Below are 22,045 nucleotides of genomic sequence, written 5' to 3'. Positions count from 1 at the left end.
AGGACAAATGATGAAAGAAGACCAAACTGAAATGTTAGCTCTTTTTCTCTCTCCACAGATATTCCTGAAGTGCTGAGGATTTCCAGCATTTTCTGTTTTACTTTCAAATTTCCCGCATCTGCAGCACTTTGCTTTTGACTTGAATGTGCACGTTGTGTTATCAAAGAATTTTGATCTACCAAGCTCATGATTGCCTGAGATATTTTGTAACATGCTTAGGCTGTCAAAGCTTTCCTGTGCTGGCCATCTGTTTAACAGAGATTATCCCTCTGATCCTAGAGATGTGAACTGCATTGCCTACTGCGTCAGGTAAGCTGTAGATAAATGGACGCTCGGCCAGCTCAAAGCCCCATCATTTTTCTTCTCTTAGACAGGAAACACAGCTCTCAGAATGGCTCAAAAAACTGTATTGATCACAGGCTGCTCCTCTGGAATTGGCTTGGCCATAGCCTCTAAACTGGCTAAGGATGATAAGAAAAGATTCCTGGGTGAGTCTCAAACAGAAAGGTTTGTCCTTCGATGAGACTCTGACAAGGACATGGACGGAAAGGCCGGGAGAAGAAGGGAAACAAGACAACTTCAAAACATTGACCGGAGCAAGTTTAGAAAGGACGGTTTTCGGGACACGCAGCATAGCGCAGAGAGCAACAGAGACAAGAGTAGCCGGAAGAATTGAGTAGAATGGTCAGGAGTGGAGTTAAGGCGGTGAAAGGAAGAGGAGAAGGACTTGCAAGTGGGATAGATTCAGAGGGTATTAAGGGAAAATGTGAACAAGAATGGGAGGGAGAGGAGGGATAAGGGCAGAAATACAGAGGAGACAAAGAGAAACTGGGTTAAAATGAAGAACAAGAATGGGGAGGGAAAGGAACCAAAATCGAGGGAAGAACTGGGAGTTGAAGTTGAACAGGAATTGAGTGAGGAAGGAGGAAGAGATTCCACTATGACATGGTAACTCTGAAGCATCTGAACTTAAGTATTATGACTGTCTCTGTTGCATTTGTGAATCTATATTCATATCCACTAAGTTAAAATACTAAATGAATAACAATACAAGAGTGTTGTCATTGAAGCTGATTTACATTATGCGGCATTTTAAGAGAATAATACACAGAAGGAATGCAAATCTCTAACCATGACCAACTTACATGGATACATTGGCCTGAATGTGAACTGAGACAGTCACTTCAATCTGCAAACTAAGTCAGGGGAATCATTACAAGAAATTGGTTGTATTTCTAATACAAAACGGTCTTTCCAAGAATCTATGTCTCTCAATGTGAAAAACACCAAATGTGCTGGAAATGTTTTGGTAATTGAGCTTCTTGGAACTTTGTCTAATGAGGAAGCTGTGACCTGTATCTGCTATTTGTATTTCTGAGCATATTGTCTGTTTACAATTTCCTTTGTAGTCTATGCCACCATGCGGAATCTGGATAAGAAAGGAGATCTCTTGGATACAGCCGGCAACGCACTGGGCAAAACACTGGAGATTAAAGCACTGGATGTTTGTTGTGAAAAATCAATCCAGGAATGTATTGACAGTATTCCCAACAGGAAAATCGATATACTCAGTAAGAAAATCCAGCATTAAAATGATTTTGAAGGAATTTGTTACACTAGATGTGGAGAAGACATTTCCGCTTCTGGGGGAGTCCATAACCAGGGGTTTTAAATATAAGATAGTCACTAATAAATTCAGTTAACAATTCAGGAGAAACTTCTTATCTCACAGAGCATTTAATTTGCTACCACAATGAGTTAAGGTGAGTAACATAGATGCATTTAAGGGGAAGCTAGATAATACATGAAGGAGAAAAGAATAGAAGATTATGTTGACTGGTTCGCTAAAGTTTGGAGGAAACTGTTGGAGGGTAACCATCAACATAGGCCAGTTGGACTGAAAATTCTCGTTGATGCTGTCGATTCTATGTTATTCTACACATTTCATTCAAGTTACCAGACAGACATAGAGAATGTGGATAGATGGGGAGATAGAAAGACTGGTAGGTGAAAAAAAAGTCAACAGCTTGCAAATGTTTAGTCACTTCATAGAAGAAATGGAGGAAGCAGTAGTCAGAAAGCAGCTAGAGAATTGATTGAAGATATGACTGAGGAGTTGGCTTTTGGAGTTGCAAAGGATGTTGCAAGATACAGAGGTTTAGGGGAATGGCAGAGTTTAACACTAAAATGGTCAAAGTCACTGAACTGTTGGAATGGAGAGAAGAGTGCAAAAGGAAGAGTCAGAAAAGGGAAAGGTGCAAAGTGGGAGATAGGGGTAGGGATAGTGCAGAGATAGAGTAGGGAACGGCCATGAAGCAATTTTTTTTACTAATTCATGGGATGTGGGTGTTTATTGCCCATCCTTAATTGTCTTTGAGAAGATAGTGGTGAGCTACCCTCTTTAAACTCTGCAGTCAGTTTGGTGAAAATACCCCCACACTTTTGTTGGGATGGGTTTTCACAATTCTAGCTCAGCAGCATGGAAGGAACAGCGATATCGTTTCAGTCAGGATGGTGTGTGGCTTGGAGGGGAACTTGCAGGTGGTGGTGTTCCCATGCATCTGCTTCCCTTGTTCTTCTAGATAGTAATGACCACAGCTTTGGGAGGTACTGTTGAAGGAGTCTTGGTGAGTTGCTGAAGTGTATCTAGTAGTTGGTGCATACTGCATCAGTGTTTGCTGGTGGTGAGGGGTGAGTGTTTAAGGTGGTGGAAGGGATGCCAGTCAAATAGGCTGCTTTGTCTTGGATGGTATAAACTTTGTGAGTGTTGTTGGAACTGCACTCATCTGAGCAAGTGGAGAGTATTCCATCACACTCCTGATTTATATCTTGTGGATGGTGGACAGTTTCTAGGGAATCTGGAGGTAAGTTACTTGCCAATGGTGACCTCCCCAGGATCTTTATGGTGGAGGATTTGTTGATGGAATGTGAAAGAGAGATGATTGGACTCTCCTTGTTGGGGATGGTCATTCCTGGCACCTGAGTAGTAAGAATGTTATTTGCTGCTTTTCGGCCCAAGCCTGAATTCTGTCCAGGTCTTCAGTATTTGAGGTACTCTGAATGGAATAAACACTGTAATTGATGAAGCAGCAGAAGATGGTTGGGACTAGGACACAACTCTGAGGAATTCTTGCAGTGAGGTCCTGGGGCTGAGATGATTGGCTTCCAATCGCTACAACCATCTTCCTTTGTGCTAGATTTGATTCCAACCAGTGCAGAGTTTTCCCTCTGAAGTCCATTGATTTCAATTTTATGAAGTTCCTTGTTGCCACACTCAGTCAAGTGCTGCCTTGATGCCAAGGGCAGTAAATCTCACCTCACTTCTGGAATTCAGCTCGTTTTTCCATGTTTGGACCAAGGGTATAATAAACTCAGGAACTCAAACTGAGCATCGGTGAGCAGGTTACTGGTGAGTGTCTCTTGATAGCACTGTCGATGACACCTTCCACCATGTTGCTGCTGAATGAGAATAGATTGAGTGGACAGTAATTAACCAGATTGAATTTTCCTGCTTTTTGTGGACAGGTCATACTGGGGCAATTGTCCTTGGTGTTGGGTAGATGCCAGTGTTGTAGCTGTACTGGAATGGCTCAGTTAGGTCCATGGCTCGTTCTGGAGCACAAGTCTTCAGAATAACAGTCAAGATATTGTCAGGGTCCATAGCCTTTTCTGATTGTTCAGTTTGCTCAGCTGTTTCTTCCTATCACATGAGGTGAATCAAATTGTTTGAAGACTGGCATCTGCATTTTTGGGGTCTTTGGGAGGAGGCTGAGATGGATCATCCACTCAGCACTTCTGGCTGATGATGGTTGCGAATGCTTCGGCTTTGTCTAATGCACTAACATGCTAGGTTCCCCCATCTTTGAGGGTGAGGATGTTTGGTTCTCCCGTTAGTTGTTTAATTGTCCACTGCCATTCATGACTGCGTGTGGCACAGTCTTGATCTGATCAGTGGGTTGTGGGATTGCTTATTTTTGTTTATATAATGCATGCAATCCTGTGTTGTAGCTTCATCAGGTTGGCACCTCATTTTGGGTACACCTGGTTAGTCCTGCCTTGCTCTTCTTCTCTTTCCATTGAACCAGGGTTGGTCCCCCAGCTTGATGGTAATTGTAGAGTGAGAGATATGCAGGCCATGTAATTACAGACTGCTGTACAAACAAACGTACGAGTTAGGTGCATGAGTAGGCCGCTTGACCCTTCGAGCTTGCTCCACATTCAATAAGATCATGGTTGATCTGACTGTAACCTCCCGCCCACCCCTGATATCCTTTCAATCTCATCAAGAATCTATCTATCTCTGCCTTGAGATGATATACAATCTGCTGCTGATGCCCACATCTCATGGTTGCCTAATTTTGAGCTGCTAGATCTGTGCTGTATCTATCTCACTTAACTGTGGTGGTTTCACACAACATGGAGGGTGTTCTTTCTTCTTATTCATTCATGGGATGTGGACATCACTGGCTAAGCCAGCATTTATTGCCCATCCCAGTTGCCTTTGAGAAGGTGGTGGTGAGCTACCTTCTTGAACCACTGCAGTCCATGTAGGTACACCCTCAGTGCTGTTAGGAGTTCCAGGATTTTGACCCAGTGACAGTGAAGGAACAGCGATATATTTACAAATCAGGATGGTGAGTGGCTTGGAGGGGAACTTCCAGGTGGTGGTGTTCCCATGTATCTACTGCCCTTATCCTTCTAGATGGCAGCCGTCATGTATTTGGAAGGTGCTGTCTAAGGAACCTTGTTGAGTTCCTGCAGTGCATCTTGTAGATGGTACATTCTGCTGCCACTGTGTGTTGGTGGTGGTAGGAGTCAATGTTAGTGGATGGGTTGCCAATCAAGCGGGCTGCTTTGTCTTGGATGGTGTCAAGCTTTTTGCATAAGACTTCATTCCTTTAAGGACTGTGCATTGGTCATTTCTATCAATGTTGTGATAGGCAGATGCATTTGCAACAGGTAGATTGGAGAGGACATGATCAAATAGGTCTATCCTCTGTTGGTTCTCTCGCCACCTACCATAGGCCCAGTAAGACAACAATGTCACAGAATGACAAAATTGTTACAGTGCAGAAGGAGGCCATTTGGTCCATTGTGACTGTACTGACTCTTGGAATGAGCAACTCACCTAGTGCCATTCCCCCACCTTCTCCCCATAACCCTGCACATTCTTCCTTTTCAGGTAATCATCTAATTCCTTTTTGAATGCTTCAATTGAACTTGCCTCCACCACACTCCTAGACAATGCATTCCAAATCCTAACCACTTGCTGCTTAAAAAAGTTTCTCCTCATATCACTTTTGCTTCATTTATAATTACTTTAAATCTGTGTCCTCTCATTCTGGACCCTTTCATGAGTGGGACAGATTTTCCCTATCCACTCTGTCCAGACCCCTCATGATTTTACATACCTCTTTCAAATCTCCTCTCAACCTTCTTTTCTCTCAGGAAAACAGTCCTAACTTCTCCAATCTATCTTCATAATTGAAGTTCTTCATCTCTGGAACCGTTCTCATGAATCTTTTCTGCACCTTCTCTAATGCCTACACATCCTTCCTAAAGTGTGGTGCACAGAACTGGATGCAATACTCTAGCTGAGGATGAACGAGTGACTTATACAAATTCAACTTATCCTCCTTGCTTTTGAATTCTATACCCCTATTAATAAAGCTCAGGATACTGTATGTATTATTAACTGTTCTCTCAACCTGTTCTGCCACCTTCAATAAATTATGCACCTATAAACTTTGTTGTCTCTCCATGTTCTTCCTTACAAAATGAATCACTTCACGTTTCTCTGCATTGAACTTCTTGTGCCACCTGTTTGCCCATTCCGCCAACCTGTCTATGCCCCTTTGAAGCTCTACACTATCCTCCTGACAAATCACAATGCTTCCAAGTTTTGAATCATCCATCAACTTTGAAATTGTGCACACCAAGGTCATTAATATTTATCAGGAAAAGCAAGGGTCCCAACACTGAGCACTGGGTAACTCCACTACAAAACTTTCTCCAGCACGAAAAATACCCACTAACTACTACTCTCTGATTCCTGTCACTCAGCCAATTCCGTATCCATGTTGCTACTGTCCCTTTTATTCCATGAGCCATAACTTTGCTCACAGGTCTGTTGTATGACACTGTGACAAACGCCTTTTTTTGAAGTCCATGTACATCACATCAACAGCATAGCCCTCATCAGCTCTCTCTGTTACCTCTTCAAAAACGTCCAGCATGTTAGTTAAACATGATTTTCCCTCAAGAAATACATACTGGCTTTCTTTAATTCAGCTGCTTTTGTCCATGTGACCATTAATTTTGTCCCAAATTATTGTTTCCAGAATTTCCCCACCACCGAAGTTAAACTGACTGGCCTGTAGTTGCTGGGCTTATATTTACACCCTTTTTTGAACAAGGTTAACATTTTCAATTATCCTCCAGGACCACCCTTTAGTCTAGGGAAAACTGAAAAATTATGGCCATTGCCTCTGCAATTTCCACTCTCACTTCCCTCAGAATCCTTGGATGCATTTCATCTGGTCCCGGTGCCTTTTCAACTCTAAGGGCAGAATTTTGCCAATGGCAAGCAGGGAGCGGGGCCCACTCGCCAACGGATAAAATGACGCGGGATGACATCAGGTGGAACCCCCGATGTTGTCCCGCCCCATTTAAATTTCCAGGAAGGTGGGGGCGCAGCAAAGTCAGCTGCAGGCCCACCAACCTGTCAATGGCCATTTGAGGCCATTGACAGGATCATTTAAACAATTAAAGGACCTGCTTGTCCAACCTTAAGGTTGGCGGACAGGCCAGGAGCCCAGGAAGCAACTAAAGAAAACATAAAACCTCATCCAGCGGCGGGATGAGGTTTCATGTAGGGTTTTAAAAAGTTTAATAATGCTATAGTGTAAATTATGAACATGTCCCATCTCATGTGACATTGTCACATGAGGGGGACATGTTAGGGAATTTTTTTTTTCTATTTTTAATCTTTTTCAAAGTGGAAACGATCGCCTGAGGCTGCTTTTTGCCTCAGGGAGATGTGCGCATGCGCGAAAGAGTGCACTCTCGCTTTTGGGGAATCCCCCCGCTCACATGGGGAGCGCACAGCGCGTCCTGATGGGTGGGCCTTAATTGGCCCGCCCACGTAAAATGACGGTGCGCCCCGCTTCTCCGGCGGGGATCAGCTCCGCGCCGCCGGAAATTGGGTTGGGCCCGCCCACCCAACAGGCAGAAAATTCTGCGCTAAGTACAGATACCATATCCAATACCTCTTCCTTTTCAATTTTGAACTCATCTATTGTCTGGTTTACCTCATCACCATAGCCTGGGTAGCATCTTCTTCCTTGGTAAAAGACAGATGCAAGATATTAATTTAACACCTCAGCTATGCCCTCTACCATAAGTGTAACTTATCCTTTGGTCCCTAATTGACCCTACCCTTCCTTTTACCACCCTTACATTATTTATATGCAGATAGAAGACTTTGAGATTCTCATTTATGCTAGCTACCAGTCTCTTTCCATACTCCCTGTTTGCTCCTCTTATTTGCTTCTTCACCTCTTCTCTGCACCTTCTGTATTCTGCTAGGTTTTCAATTGTATTTTCTACTTGAAGCCTGTCATAAATACACTTTTTCTTCTTTAACTTAACTTTTATCTCCTTTGTCATCCAGGGAGCTCTGGATTTGTTCACCCTACTTTTTCCTTTTGAGGGAATATACCTTAACAGTGAAGGTGGAATGGGATTTGTTGAATGGGAGTCACCCAAATCGTCTCTTCTTTGACGGTAGCCCCATATTGTTCCTTAGCTCTGGCTATATAGATTCTGTCCTTGATCCATCTGGGGCATCCTTTATCTCCAGCACTACAATGCTTTCCTTTTTTTCTTCCTTTCCTATTTTCCATGAACACCCTGTGTCCAGGGATATTTAACATCCATTCCTGCCCTCCTTTAAGCCAGGTCCCTGTTATATTTCAGCATGACATTCTATGCCTCTAACTCATCAGTATTATTTACTACATTCCATGCATTCACCAACAAGCACAGTAGCCCTGAATTTGGCACTTACTTTCTCCTTTACTCTGGCCTAACCTATTAACTTACTATTCCGTACTTTAGTGCTACCTATCACATCCAGTATTCTGTGCACTTTGTTACTTCTGTCTAACATTATTACCTGGGTCCCACACCGCTGTCAAGTTAGGATTGGCTAGCAGTAGTGGTGCTAAAGAGACACTATTGGTGATAGACATTGAAGTTCCAACCAAAGTACATTGGGAGGAATTTAATTGAGGCTGCCAGAGTGGCATGATGGTGGGTTGTGGGGGCGTTGGGGTTGGGGTTGCTGGGGGGGAAATGAATTAGGTGAGAGTGTGGGAGTACCTGCATTGGATACTCAGCATCAGTAAAACTATTCCCAATTAAGTTGGGACAGGAAGGGATGGTGTGGGAAACCTGCCTGCTGGCAGCTAACGAGTTAATTGGCACCATTTATCCTTAAACCCACTGCAATTTAGTTCTGACTCAGGGATTAAATGAGAGCTGCACTGCTCTCCCATGCGTCCCCATCAGATTTGCCAGTGGTCTCCTAGGGAGGGTGGTTCTCTTGTCAGGCACTCAGTGTCCAATCACGGAACCCGGCATTGGGAGGGGGTTGGTTTTGAAAGCCCACTCCCCTGTGCCCTTGCATCCAACCCCCTTTCAGTCTCCCACAACTCCCGCCCCACAAATCCCATCCCACATTCACTCACCTTTGTCCTGGGTTCCTTCATTCATCCTGGGCCTCCGATGGGTGCATTACCTGCAGCTATCACTGCTCCTGGTGTATCTGATGACAATGAGGATCTGCCAGCCTCTGATTGGCTGACAGCTCTTGGTGGGCAGGATTTCCACCTCCTGGAGTCTTCAATCACAGGAAAGGCCCGATGGTGACCAATTAATTCCATTGGGCCTTCCCTGTAAAACTGTTGGGGGAACTCCATGGGTTGGCAAGACCTGCATCAGGCCTGTTAAATCCTGCCCCTTCTGTGTGCTTGCTGCTCTCAGTGATTCTTCCAAGTGGTGTTCTCAACACAGAGGACTACTGATTGGTCATCTGAGGGAGGGTAGTAGGTGGCAACTAGTAGGAGGTTTCCTTGCCTGTGACTGATCTGATGCTTTGAGACTTCATGGGATCTGGAGTCAATGTTGAGGACTCCCAGGGCCACTCCTTCCTGACTGTATATCCACTATGCTGCCACCTCTGGTTGTTCTGTCCTGGTGAGACAAGAATGGTGATACTGGAGTTTGGGACATTGGCTGTAAGGTATGATTCTGTGATAAAAACAAAAAACTGTGGATGTGGAAATCCAAAACAAAAACAGAATTACCTGGAAAAACTCAGCAGGTCTGGCAGCATCGGCGGAGAAGAAAAGAGTTGATGTTTCGAGTCCTCGTGACCCTTCGACAGAACTAGGAAAGTCCCAGGAAGGGTTGAAATATAAGCTGGTTTAAGGTGGTGGTGGTGGTGGTGGCGGGGGGTGGGGGGGTGCGGGGAGAAGTGGAGGGGGGTGGTGTGGTTGTAGGCAAAAGCAGATATAGAAGCAGATCATCAAAAGATGTCACAGAAGGCAGAACAAAAGAACACATAGGTGTCGAAGTTGGTGATATTATCTAAACGAATGTGCTAATTAAGAATGGATGGTAGGGCACTCAAGGTATAGCTCTAGTCTGGGTGGGGGGAGCATAAAAGATGTAAAAATATTTTAAAATAATGGAAATAGGAGAGAAAAAGAAAAATCTATATAATTTATTGGAAAAAAACAAAAAGGGGGAAGAAACAGAAGGGGGGTGGGAATGGAGGAGGGAGGTCAAGACCTAAAGTTGTTGAATTCAATATTCAGGACTGAATATTGAATTCAACAACTTTAGGTCTTGACCTCCCTCCTCCATCCCCACCCCTCTTCTGTTTCTTCCCCCTTCCTTTTGTTTTTTTCCAATAAATTATATAGATTTTTCTTTTTCTCTCCTATTTCCATTATTTTTAAATATTTTTAAATCTTTTATGCTCCCCCCACCCACACTAGAGCTATACCTTGAGTGCCCTACGATCCATTCTTAATTAGCACATTCGTTTAGATAATATCACCAACTTCGACACCTATGTGTTCTTTTGTTCTGCCGTCTGTGACATCTTTTGATGATCTGCTTTTATCTCTGCTTTTGCCTACAACCACACCACCCCCCTCCACTTCTCTCCCCCAACCCAACAGCCCCCCCCCCCCCCCCGCCCCCCACCCCTCCCCCCCACCACCACCACCACCACCACCTTAAACCAGCTTATATTTCAACCCTTCCTGGGATTTACCTAGTTCTGTCGAAGGGTCACGAGGACTCGAAATGTCAACTCTTTTCTTCTCCGCCGATGCTGCCAGACCTGCTGAGTTTTTCCATGATTCTGTGATGATGACTATGTCAGGCTGTTGCTTGACTAGTCTGTGGGACAGCTGTCCACATTTTGAGACATCCCCAGATGTTAATGAGGAGGAATTAGCTGAGTTGGCTGGACATGTTGTATGCGGTGCCTAGGTCAATGCCGTGAGGTTTTATTCTTATTCTTATTCAGAAGGTAGTTAAGGGTCAACCACATTGCTGTGAGTCTAGAGGCACTTGTAGGCCAGACCAGTAAGGGTGGCAGAATTCATTCCCTAAAGGGTGTCAGTGAACTGGATGGGTTTTACAACAATCTGGTAGTTTCATGGTCACCATTGTTGATTAGCTTTTCATTCCAGATTAATTAATTAATTATTTCTAAATTCCACCAGCTGCTGTGATGGTGGGATTCGAAGTCATGACTCTCGACCATTAGTCCAGTAACATTACCGCAACGCTACTGTTCTCAACACCAGTATGCGGGCCTTGCTTCCACAGCCCTCAGTACTCCTACAAAAGTTAATCAAGTTCAATTTTAAAATTTTCAATTGATCTAGCCTCAATGGCTTTTTGGAGCATGAGACTTCCAGATCTCCACTATCCTTTGTAGGAAGAAGTGCTTTCATTTCTCAATGACCTGGCTCTAATTATAAGATTGCGTTACCTTGTTCTGGAGATCCATCCACCACCACCTCTGCATCTCCCTCTCCTCATCCCCTGCCACCAGTCGATATAATTTCACTCTATCAGCCCTACCAGGAGGTCTTGTAGGTGCAGTGGGTTAGTGTCCCTGCCTCTGATTTAGAAGCTCTGGGTTCAAGTCCTTCTCTGGGACTCAATGGCCAGAGAAGATGTGTTCATGATGCAGCCAAACAGGTTGAGTATCAATCCGCAAATCCTACCCACATTTGCCAATGCCGGGTAGTAAGAGTGGGTGAGATTCCTGCATGGTCAGCCATGCGATAGAAAGAAAGTTGGAGCCTCTACCATCATTATCCATAGCTCCAGATTACAACAGGCATGTAAAAGTGCACGTTGCCACAGCAACCCAGACTCCTTAAGTGAACTGAACCACTCTATTCAACCTTGTTAAATCCTTTAATCATCTTAAACATCTCAACTAGGTCCCCGCTGAATCTATCCTCAAGGGAATACAAGCCTAATCTATCCTAACTATCGTCACTATCTAATACTTTTAGCCTTGGTATCATTCTGTAGATGTTCCAGTAGATATGATGTAACCAAAGTGGATTAAGATTCAAGTGCTCTAATTACATAACACTGCAGATATAAATTCAGTACAAAAATTCTAGTATAACATAGTCACGAAATTAAGATATTGGTCTTAGAATTGGTATCTTAATTGCAAATCCACGGAGCGGACAAAATACTTGTTAGTAATTTCAGTAATAAAGCTCCTTTAAGTAAATTGGCAAATTTAGAATTATGTGGAAATTCTGTGATTATTTAAGAAAAATGTGAGGATTTTATTAAAGGAGAGAGAAGCCTGGTGGAAACAAAGTCAGCGTTTGCAGATGGATGTCAAAAGCTGTGAGAGTTTTAACCATTGATTCAGTCATAAAACAATCTCTTTGATATAGTTATTTTGGGTAGTTTAGATTACAAGGTGCAGAAAAGCACTTTCAGTACCAGGGAAACTTCAGCACCCATTCAATACAGTGATGACAATCGAACATTTTAAAGAAATATCATTTGCGAATTCATTCCAGCTGATCCTAACAACAATAACAACAACTTGCATTTACATAACATCTTTAATGTAGTAAAACTTACTAAGGCACTTCACAGGAGCATTATCAAAAAAAATGGTGGCCAGTACATAAGGAGACCTTAGAGACCAAATGCGACTGGTTTTAAGAATTTCCTTCAAGGAGAAATGACCTTTAGCCAGGCAGACAGGGAGCATATTCCTGACCCTAGGGCCTAGATAGCTGAAGGCACAGCTATCAATGATTAAAATCAGGTATTCTCCAGAGGCCAGAATTAGAGGAGCAGAAACCCTGAAGGACTGGAGGAGATTACAGAGCTAGGGAGGAACAAAAGCGTGAGAATGTTAAAATTGCAGCATCTTCTCTGGGATCCAGTATGGATAAACAGGCACAGGGTGATGGGTGAACAGGATTTGATACGAGTTGGAACATGGGTGGCAGAGTTTTGGATGATCTTAAGCTTTCTGAGGGTAGAGCGTGAGAGGCTGGCCTGAAATGTGTTGAAATATTTGGGGAGGCAGTGGCACAGTGGCATTGTCACTGGACTGGTATTCCAGAGGCCCAAGGTAATGCTCTGGGGACCACGGCACATGATGAAATTTGAATTCAATGTAAATATGGAATTAAAAGTCTGATGATGACCATGAAATCATTGTCAATTGTTGTTAAAAACCCATCTGGTTCCCTAATGTCCTCTCCTTTAGGGAAGAAATCTGCCATTCTTACCTGGCCTGGCCTACGTGTGACTCCAGACCCACACCAACCACACCTATGTGGTTGATTCTTAACTGCCCTCTGAACAAGGGAAATTAGGGATGATCAATAAATGCTGGCCTAGCCAGCGACGCCCACATCCCATGAACGAATTTAAAAAAGTCGAGTCTAAAAGTAATAAAGGCATGGATGAGGATTTCTGCAGCTGTTGAGCTGAGGCAGGGACAGAGCCAGGTGATGCTGCAGTGGTGGAAACAGGTGGTCTTAGTAAGAGCATAGATATTTGGTCTGAGGCTGCCTAGTGGATGGTGTTTGTGACAGGGAGACAAAACAATGGGTAGGACCTTCCGCTCTTGCCAAAGTCATTGGACTTTTGAATGGCTCGCCACATTTTATGGCCCTGGCCCTGTTATGACAGGGCCGTAAAATTCCGCCCAATAACTTTGTTCTTCCAAAATTTAACCAGAGAAAATTTCTGCTTACCCAGTAATTAGTGTTAGGGAAGAAATCTGACAATTTAGGTAGTGAAGGAGTTGAGAGATGTGGTGATAAGGCAGGGCGAGGTGATATCAGTGAACAAGTGGAAACTGACAATGTGCTTCAGGATATCGTTGATAGGCAACATGTAGACAAAATACAAGGCAGCCAGGAGTAGGTTATTGGGAGACATTAGGGTTAATGGTAGGGAGAAGCCATTGCAGGTTACTCTCTGACTATGATGAGATAGATAGGAATGGAACCAGGCAAGAGCAGTCCCACCCAGCTGGATGACAGTGGGGAGGCTTTAGAAGAGGATGATGTGGTCAATAGTGCCAAAGGCTGCAGACAGATTGAGAAGAATGAGGAGGGAAAGTTTACCTTTGTCACAGTCACAAGGATTGTCACCTGTGATTTTGATAAGAACTGGTTTGGGAAACCTGATTAGAAGAATTCAATCATGGAGTTCTGGGAAAGATGGGCATGCATTTGGAAATTGATATGTTCAAGGACTTTGGAGAGGAAAGGGAAGTTGGAGATGGGATGGTGGTTTGCAAGGGTGAAGGGGGTCAAAAACTGGGATTTTGAGGAGAGGGTATTGAAGACAGGTTTGAAGGAGAGATGGACAATATATGAGGGGAGAGAACCGTTAAAGATGTCAGCTAACCATGGGAGCCAGGATGGGATGTTGGGTGGTCAACAGTTTAGTGGGAGCAGGAGGTGGGTCTCATGGACAAGATGAGCTTGGAGGGAATAGGAGAGGAAATAGGAGAGAAACCAGTGAAGATGCAAATTCAGGATTAAGAGAGGGGGAATCCTTAGATGAAGTTTGGCCCGGTGGGCAAGTAGGAAGGAGGTACAAGGCTGAGGCAGCTGATTGGAAGGAGTCAATCTTAGTGACAAATCCATGAACTCTTTGTATTTGTTGCTTGAGTTGAGTGTGGTTGAATCAAAGGAGATGTGTTTAAGAAGATGGTTTGCAGCAGACAAAAGAAGCTGAAGGTGATCTTTGGGTTCTGGAAGGATCCTGGGATAGTCAGCTGTTTTGACAGGCAAGGGCAGGGCCTAATAATGTTTTATGTGGTCCAGACAGATTTGGCGGTGAATGGCTAAACTAGGCCATATCTGTTCAAGCCTGCCTTCTTTGGACTTAAGAGAGCAAAGATGTACCAGGAGAAACATCCAAGGTGGGAGATAGTAGCAATTTTCATTGGGAATATCGAAGGTAGAGGTGAGAGTGTGTTGAGCAGATTGGCAGCTGCAGAAATGTCATTGTGGGTGGAGAGCCAAAGGGGTTTTGGCAGTGTAGTTGTAAGTGAATTGGGAGAGAGTTTTTTCCAGGGCCAGACACAGAAGGATGTAGGATTTATTAATGTTGCAATCCTATCACAATGAAGTGCATGCTCTAATTGTAGTGAGAGCAGCTGTTACTAATTGGGGAAAGGTTAGGGCATTATCCTTAAGTATATATAAGAACCAGTTTCCACCTGGGTGTGGGAGGAAAAGAGAGTCTGTGCCTGTGTTCACTGGGTTTTGTGAATAAACCTATGTTAAGGAAAGACTGGCTCCTGATTCCTCCTTCACTCAGCGAATGAGCAGCGAATTATAACAGGATTGGGAGAGGGAGGGGGGTTGTGGGTGGAGAGAATACAAAGAAATGATCAGAAATGGACCTATATGCATTGATATGATGGGAGTAGCAAGGCCATGTAAGATGGTAAGCTTAAAGAAATATGAGGTGGAGGTTACATGGAGGGAAGATGAAGGGAGGATAGGAGTTGAATACAGGGGAGAGGAAATCAATCAAAACTGTAATTCTACTGCTAAAATTAAATCTGGCCTACTATTCATACTAATCTTAATACTAACCTTAAAATAAATTTGCGTGCCTGTTAATCCTAATCACTAATACATGCTGCTTGGACTGAACTCACCTGAAGTTCCATCTGAGCTGAAGAACAATGGGCTTTCTGCTCTATCTTCAGCTCCCACTGGAGCCATGGGTGGGAGGGGGGCACTGGAGAAGATAATAGATTCCTCCAAGGATTGATAACCTTATTTCAGTAAAGGGACTCAAGATAACTCTCGCCTTCATCTCAACATTCCTCCTCGGCATAAGAACCCACACCCATCACGGGATTTCAAAGGTGCAGTTTAAAGAGGGTGAGAATCCAGTAGAACAGGGGTCCAACCCAAATCCCAGACCTTGGTTAAAAATCAGGTATACCCTCTCTCAGCACTGGCTGGATGAGCTGCCTTGATGGGTAAAGTGGGTAAATGCTGCTACCAGGTATGGTAATGAAACATGCAGACCAGGAGGTTTTGCTCATTCACCTGTGCTGACTGAGGTGAGGTCAGCTAGCATAACTCCAATTCTCTAAGTTAGGGAGGAGGAGAAAAAACATTCAGGGCTCCTGTTCCTAGCCAGCCCTGGTGTCAGTGAGTATGCAAACATTGGCTGCGAACGTGAGTGGGCCTGCTGCCATTCATTATCTAGATTCACACATGGGAAATGGTCAGTGCAGTGAGGAGCTGGAAGATTCCCTGCGCCAGTGAGCATCTTTAGAAGAGAAAAAAATAAAGAAATTCAGAACCTCAGCACATCCCAAAGAGCTTTATAGCCAATTGAAGTACTTTTGAAGCACACTTGCTGTTGTAATGTAGGAAATGCTGCAGCCAATTTGTGCACTGCAAAGCCCCACAAACCACAATGCGATAATGACTAAATAAGCGGCGTCTGTGAACCTGGTTAAGGGATTAACATTGGCCATGACCCCAAGGAGAATTCCCCTGCTCTTCTTTGGATAGTACTTTTATATCTATGTTAGAGGGCAGATGGGGCCTCAGTTTAACTTCTCATCTAAAAGACAGTACCTTCAATAGTGCAGTGTTCCATCAGTACTGCACTGGAAAAGTTGGATTTTACATGCCCACCCCCACCCCACCCCTCCCCTGCCAGCAGGTTTGAAGGGAAGTGGGGGGGCATGTAAAATCCAGGGGCTGAACTTCCCACCACACATACCCGCCTACCCCTAACTTGTATGAAATTTTACAGGTGCCACCACTCCTGGCTGGTTGCTGGGACTACAGACTACTGGCCATCTGATTGGCCAGCAGCTCTCCAAGGCAGGACTTTCACCCATGAAGGGGGCAGAAGTCTCGTCTTAAAGTAATTAATACTGTTCCCAGCGATAAATTAGAACAGAGGAGGCTAAGGGAAGGTTTGACTGAGGTGTACCGAGTTGTGAGGGCCCTGGATAGATAGGATGGGCCCTGGATAAAATGGATGGGAAGGGCCTATTTACTTTAGCAGAGAGGTTAATGACTAGGGGGCATAGACTTAAAGCGATTGGTAGAAAGATTAGAGGGGAGCTGAGGAAATTTTTTTTCACCCAGAGGGCTGTACGGGTCTGGAACTCACTGGTGGAAAGGGTAGTAGAGGCAGAAACCCTCAACTCATTTAAAAGGTGGCTGGATGTGTACCTCAGGTGCCATAACCTGCAGTGCTACAGGCCAAATGCTGGAAAGTGGGATTAAACTGGGGTGGCTTGTTTTGAGATACGATAGGCCGAGGGACCTCTTCCTGTGCCATAAACCTTCTATAATTCTAAATTGCTGTGGGACTGCTATCAGGTTTGTGGGCTGGCTTCTCCCACGCCCCTGATATTTTAGTCAGAGAGGCCAGGAGCGTAGTGCCTCGTAAAATCCAGCTGGAAGTGACAGCCTAGCTTTTGTGCCCAGTGCCTGGAGTGGGGCTTGAACCCACAACCTCCTGACTTAGAAGCACACATGCTACCAACTGAGCCACAGCTGACAAAGGAACCAAAGTAGAGAAAGTTGCCAGCAAAATATACAGACGTATGCAAGAAAAATGCTACTATTTATTGGTTGAATTAAAAATGAACAATCTAAATGTGACTTTAATTAGTAAATTAGTGAAGTAGTTTTGGAGAAGGGATAGAAAAACTGACCGCATGTTGTCAGAGTATATTGTCCCACAAGAATTAGTTTTTTTACCTCATAGTATTACCATGCTAATGAAAGGCCAAAGCTCAGTGAAGGAGGATTAGAGAGTTACTATGTCGAAGAACCTCCCCTCACCCCCCCCCCACTCCCACCCACCAGCCGGTCCTGGTTCTGAAAGGAGATTTAGACATTGTAAATATATCGGCATACAGATAGTGACATAATTTTATAAACTTAATAGTTTTGCAAAGTTAAAAATGAAAATGGGGAAAGTGTGTAATTGTGTAAATCTGTGAGTGTTATCTTTTCCAGTCAGCAATGCTGGAATGGGGATGATTGGACCCATTGAATGCCAAAGCTTGGAGGAAATGAAGAATGTCATGGATACCAACTTCTTTGGACTTGTTAGACTCCTTAAAGAAATCCTGCCAGACATGAAGAAGAGGAAGAAGGGTCACATTGTGGTGATTAGTAGTGTGATGGGAATTCAGGGTAAGGTTTGCAGTAAAATCTTCATGCTATGCCATCATTGAGGAGATCAGAGTAATTAAAATGCTTGCAACGTTCACATTTTATTTGATTTAATCTTTGGATCAATTTCTCTTTCTTGCATCACAAGGTGTTATTTTTCAAATGAAACTCCAATTATTTGGCTATTCCTTTCATTTTCAGGTATTTTGTTCAATGACATCTATGCTGCATCAAAATTTGCGGTGGAAGGATTTTGTGAAAGTTTAGCAATTCAAGCAATAAAATTCAAATTGAAGTAGGTAACAGTTTTGCTAACTTTGGGAAGAGATAGCTATTGAGTTAATTCTTGTCCAGTTCTTGTTTCATTTTTATTTATCTGAAACTACTTTAAATGGTCATTGGTGAAATATATCCAAATTATTGCATCATACCTGGGGAGACAGTGGTGTTGTGATAATGTCACTGGACTAGTAATCCCAAGGCCCAAGCTAATGCATATCCCACCAAGGCATCTGGTGGAATTTAAATTCAATTAATAAATCTGGAATTGAAATCTAGACTCAATGATGGTGACCATGATAGTGATTGTTGCAAAAACCCATCTGGTTCACTAATGTCCTTTAGGGAAGGAAATCTGGTCTGACCTACATGTGATTCTAGACCCACTGCAATGTGGTTGGCTCTTAACTGCCCTTTGATTCGGCTATTCAGTGCAAGGGCAATTAGGGATGGGCAACAAATGTTGGCCTTCCCAACCCATGACAGACTAAAACAAAGGTGTAAGTATTCAGTGATTAATACAGTCAAAACTTATATTTTATAACTCCTATCATGAACATTATGTTGGCAATGATTATGATGCTATTTTATCTGTCAGTTGTATAAACATATCATGTATGAAAATCTTTATATCACACTTTGCCAGTGTAAGTGCATATCGGAACAGACACATTGTGAGTCCTCGCAAGAGGAGGGTGGATGGAACAAAAATTATTGCCCGAATGGCTAATTGTGAGGGCCATTGACGGAAAACATCCAAGCGCATACTCCCTGCAGATGATCAGGGTCCTCTATGGAATGCCCCATCTGGAACATTGCATGATAACATTTCAGGGTAAGGGCTCAGGCCTTGTAGACCCTTTGCCCTTACAGTGATTTGTATACTGATTTATTCCCCCAATTCAACTGCTGGGAAGAAACTTAGAGATGGGAGCCAACAGAATGGAACCATTTTGATAGAAAGTCCATATACCCTTGCTCTCATTGCAGAACACTGTAGGGATTTGGATTGTCAGCAGTTACAGAGTAACATATTGTTTTATTAAAAATAAACAATAACTTTCATTCATTTTGTGCCTTGTCACATTCTCAAAACTTCCCAAATTGCTTTGCAAATGGTGGGATGAAATTTCAGCTGGACAAACAAATAATTAGTACCCAGACTGACCACTCATGATACTAAAAATGCCTAATTTTCATTTCCATTGGGTTCTACAATGGGCTGCAGATCCAGAATGCCAGCATTTTGATTCCCTGTGGCAAGTTGAAATAAGTTGATGCAAATCGTATTTGAATGCAGTCGCTGTGGTTATATAGGCAAATACAGCATCTGATTTGCACATAGCTAATTTCTGAACAGGAATTAATGAATGACAAGAGAATCTGGTTTTGGTGGTATTCGGCAAAGGAGCAACATTAGCTAGTACAGTGGGAGAACCCGCTTGCTCTTCTTTGTCTTATGCCTATGTGGGCAGCCAGATGGGGCCTTGGCTTAATGTCTCAGCACCTCTGATTGCCACGCTCCTTCAGTACAGCACTGAAGCGTCAGCCTAGGTTATGTATTCTAATCCATGGTAGGGCTTCAACACACTTCCTGTTGTCTGAGAGATGAGGATGATGACAATTGAATTTAAACAGGCATTGTCAGCAGAAAGAGATCTAAATTGTTCTGACATACTTTTCCTATTGAGGGTACAAAACCATTTGTGTCAGTGTGTTTTACGTTTTTGCACTATTTTTATTAAGGGGTTGTTCAAAACAGGTGCCTTTTTTAACCTTAAAATGTTATGTTATGACTCTATGAACTGTTCCATGTAGAGAATACAGATTAATATCAAAATCTTTATTCAGAGTTTGATTTAGAAGAGTAAGCTGATCTGTCTGTATAGTTTTCATCTTATAGTTTCAAGAGTGCCAAAAGTTAACTACAGTAAAATGATCAAAGAAAAATAAGTACTCAGCCCAGGAAAGCCCCTGTTGTCCATCCAAGAGGCACCAATGCAAAGGCATCCATCAGTAACCTCTCATTTTAATCTGACAGAATTACTCTGATTGAACCTGGCCCAGTGGTCACTGATTTTGAAAAAAAGGTTTATGAAGAAGGATTGAAAGTAGACTTGTCAGCAGCAGACGAAGAAACAAGAGACATGTTTACAAACATTTACTTGCGCAACTACAAGGAGATATTCGTAAGCCTGGGACAAAGTGCAGATGAAGTGGCTGAGGTACTAAGAATCAAACAAAGATCTCATCGAGGCTTACACTGTAAATCAATAAAAAGCTAAATCAGATGGATGGAACTATGCTCAGAAGGAATGGGTTCATTGTTTTCCTCTTTTAAAATTTTAAACTGAAGTTTAACATGCATCCTTAACTTTCATAAGTATTAGCGTGTGCTCCCCCCCCCCCAACATTTTTTAGTCATTGATTCAAGGGCAAGGCCATCCCTGATAGCTCTTGAGGAGGTGGTGGTGAGCTGCCTCCTTGAACCGCTACAGTCCGTGTGGTGCAGGTACACCTATGGTGGTGTTAGGGAGGGAGAGAGGGAGTTCTAGGATTTTAAATCAGTGATAGTGAAGGAACAACAATATAGTTCCAAATGAGGATGCTGTGTGTTTGGGAACTTGAAAGCTGTGGTGTTCCCAGTAATAACTGAAAGCAGCAGTTGTTTAATCTAAACATTCCTGCAAGGTTTTGGAACACTAATCGAAGTTCTTTGGCTGTGATTTTAACTGCCCCTCCCCTGCACTTGCCTGGCAGAAACCAGGCAAGAGAGCAGTTAAGACAGAACGAGTTACTTACCCACTCCTCTCCTGTTCAAACTGCCCAAATGCAGTTCTAAATTGCAGCTGACAAAGAGAACCCACAACCTCACCCCACCACCCCCATCCCCGCAAAGCTCTTTATGCAGATCAAGCTCCAATGATATCATTGGGACCAGATCTCCAATTTTAGCCTGAGGCCTGACTGGGGGCAGCAGTGCAGGCCAAGCCTACCGAGAACAGAGCCAGAAGAGGCCCAGTAAAATAAATGATTTCTCACGTATTCCTGAGGGCCTGGAACAGCAGGAGTTCCTCTCCATGGCGCTGAAGAAAATCTTGGACCTCCCATAGCTGCCTCCCACTATCTCCACCATTGGATTTCTCCTGCCTATCCACTGACCTTACTGCCGTCAGAGATCACAGTCCCCTCTGGTTCCCAAAGGCTGCCACCAAGCAGCACGATTTTAACTGACAGGCAAATCCTGCTCACTCACCATTAAAATCGAGCCAGCCTGCTGCTACTCAGGCATGGGGCTCACTTTTGGTGCATTTCTGCCTGGGTGCAAAAATCAGGCCTGGTGTAGGAGGCAGGGAGACTGTGGGTGGAAGTGCATAATTTGGAAAAAAAACTGTAGGTAAAGTTAATTTGTACAATTTCTAGTTCATTTTGCAACTGCAGTTTCGAAAGTTTTTCTCTTTTCTTTTATTGAACAGCACACCATGAAGATCATTAGCTTAGACAATCCACCATTTCGTCATCAGACAAACAGCCTTTACACCCCCATGACGACTCTGAAGTATGCCGATCCAAATGGAGACCTCCCCATTGACACCTTCTACAAATTGGTCTTTCAACATGACAAAATCTTCCATGCCAGCCTCAATTTTATTAAAATGTTGAGGTGGAGAAGCAAAAAGAGTTTTAATTTAGGAAGGCCAAGCAGTCAGGAGTAGTCTTATCTGCCCTAACTATGGAATAGCTAGAAATCTCTTGTCAAAAATCAAAGCAGTAACTGTTACTTCTTAGCTGAGCTTCATGTTATAATTTTCTTGAATATCTCTCATATCCTGGGAGCATCTGATCTAGAATTGGTTGGAGAAGCTGGAGTTGTTCTCCTTGGAACAAAGGAGATTGAGGTGAGATTTGATAGAGGTGTAGAAGATTCTGACAGGTTTAGATAAGGTAGAGAAAGAAAAGCTGTTCCCATTAGCTGATGGTACAAGGAATAGGGGACA

General features: G+C 43.4%; 1 protein-coding gene across 1 annotated transcript; it reads left to right on the top strand.

Annotated features, from left to right (window-relative positions):
- Positions 1-391: 391 nt before the first annotated feature.
- zgc:109982 (uncharacterized protein LOC553564 homolog) lies at positions 392-21,763 on the top strand. The gene is made up of 6 exons (XM_041207834.1): positions 392-488; positions 1,410-1,571; positions 17,610-17,789; positions 17,970-18,063; positions 20,089-20,272; positions 21,524-21,763. The coding sequence occupies exons 1-6, from the start codon at positions 392-394 to the stop codon at positions 21,761-21,763; spliced, it is 957 nt and encodes a 318-aa protein (XP_041063768.1).
- The last annotated feature ends 282 nt before the right edge of the window (positions 21,764-22,045 follow it).

Source organism: Carcharodon carcharias, chromosome 16, assembly GCF_017639515.1.
Source record: "Carcharodon carcharias isolate sCarCar2 chromosome 16, sCarCar2.pri, whole genome shotgun sequence".
NCBI lineage: Eukaryota > Metazoa > Chordata > Chondrichthyes > Lamniformes > Lamnidae > Carcharodon > Carcharodon carcharias.
Note: the sequence above shows the minus strand (reverse complement) of the source record. Positions and strands in the feature narration are given on the sequence as shown.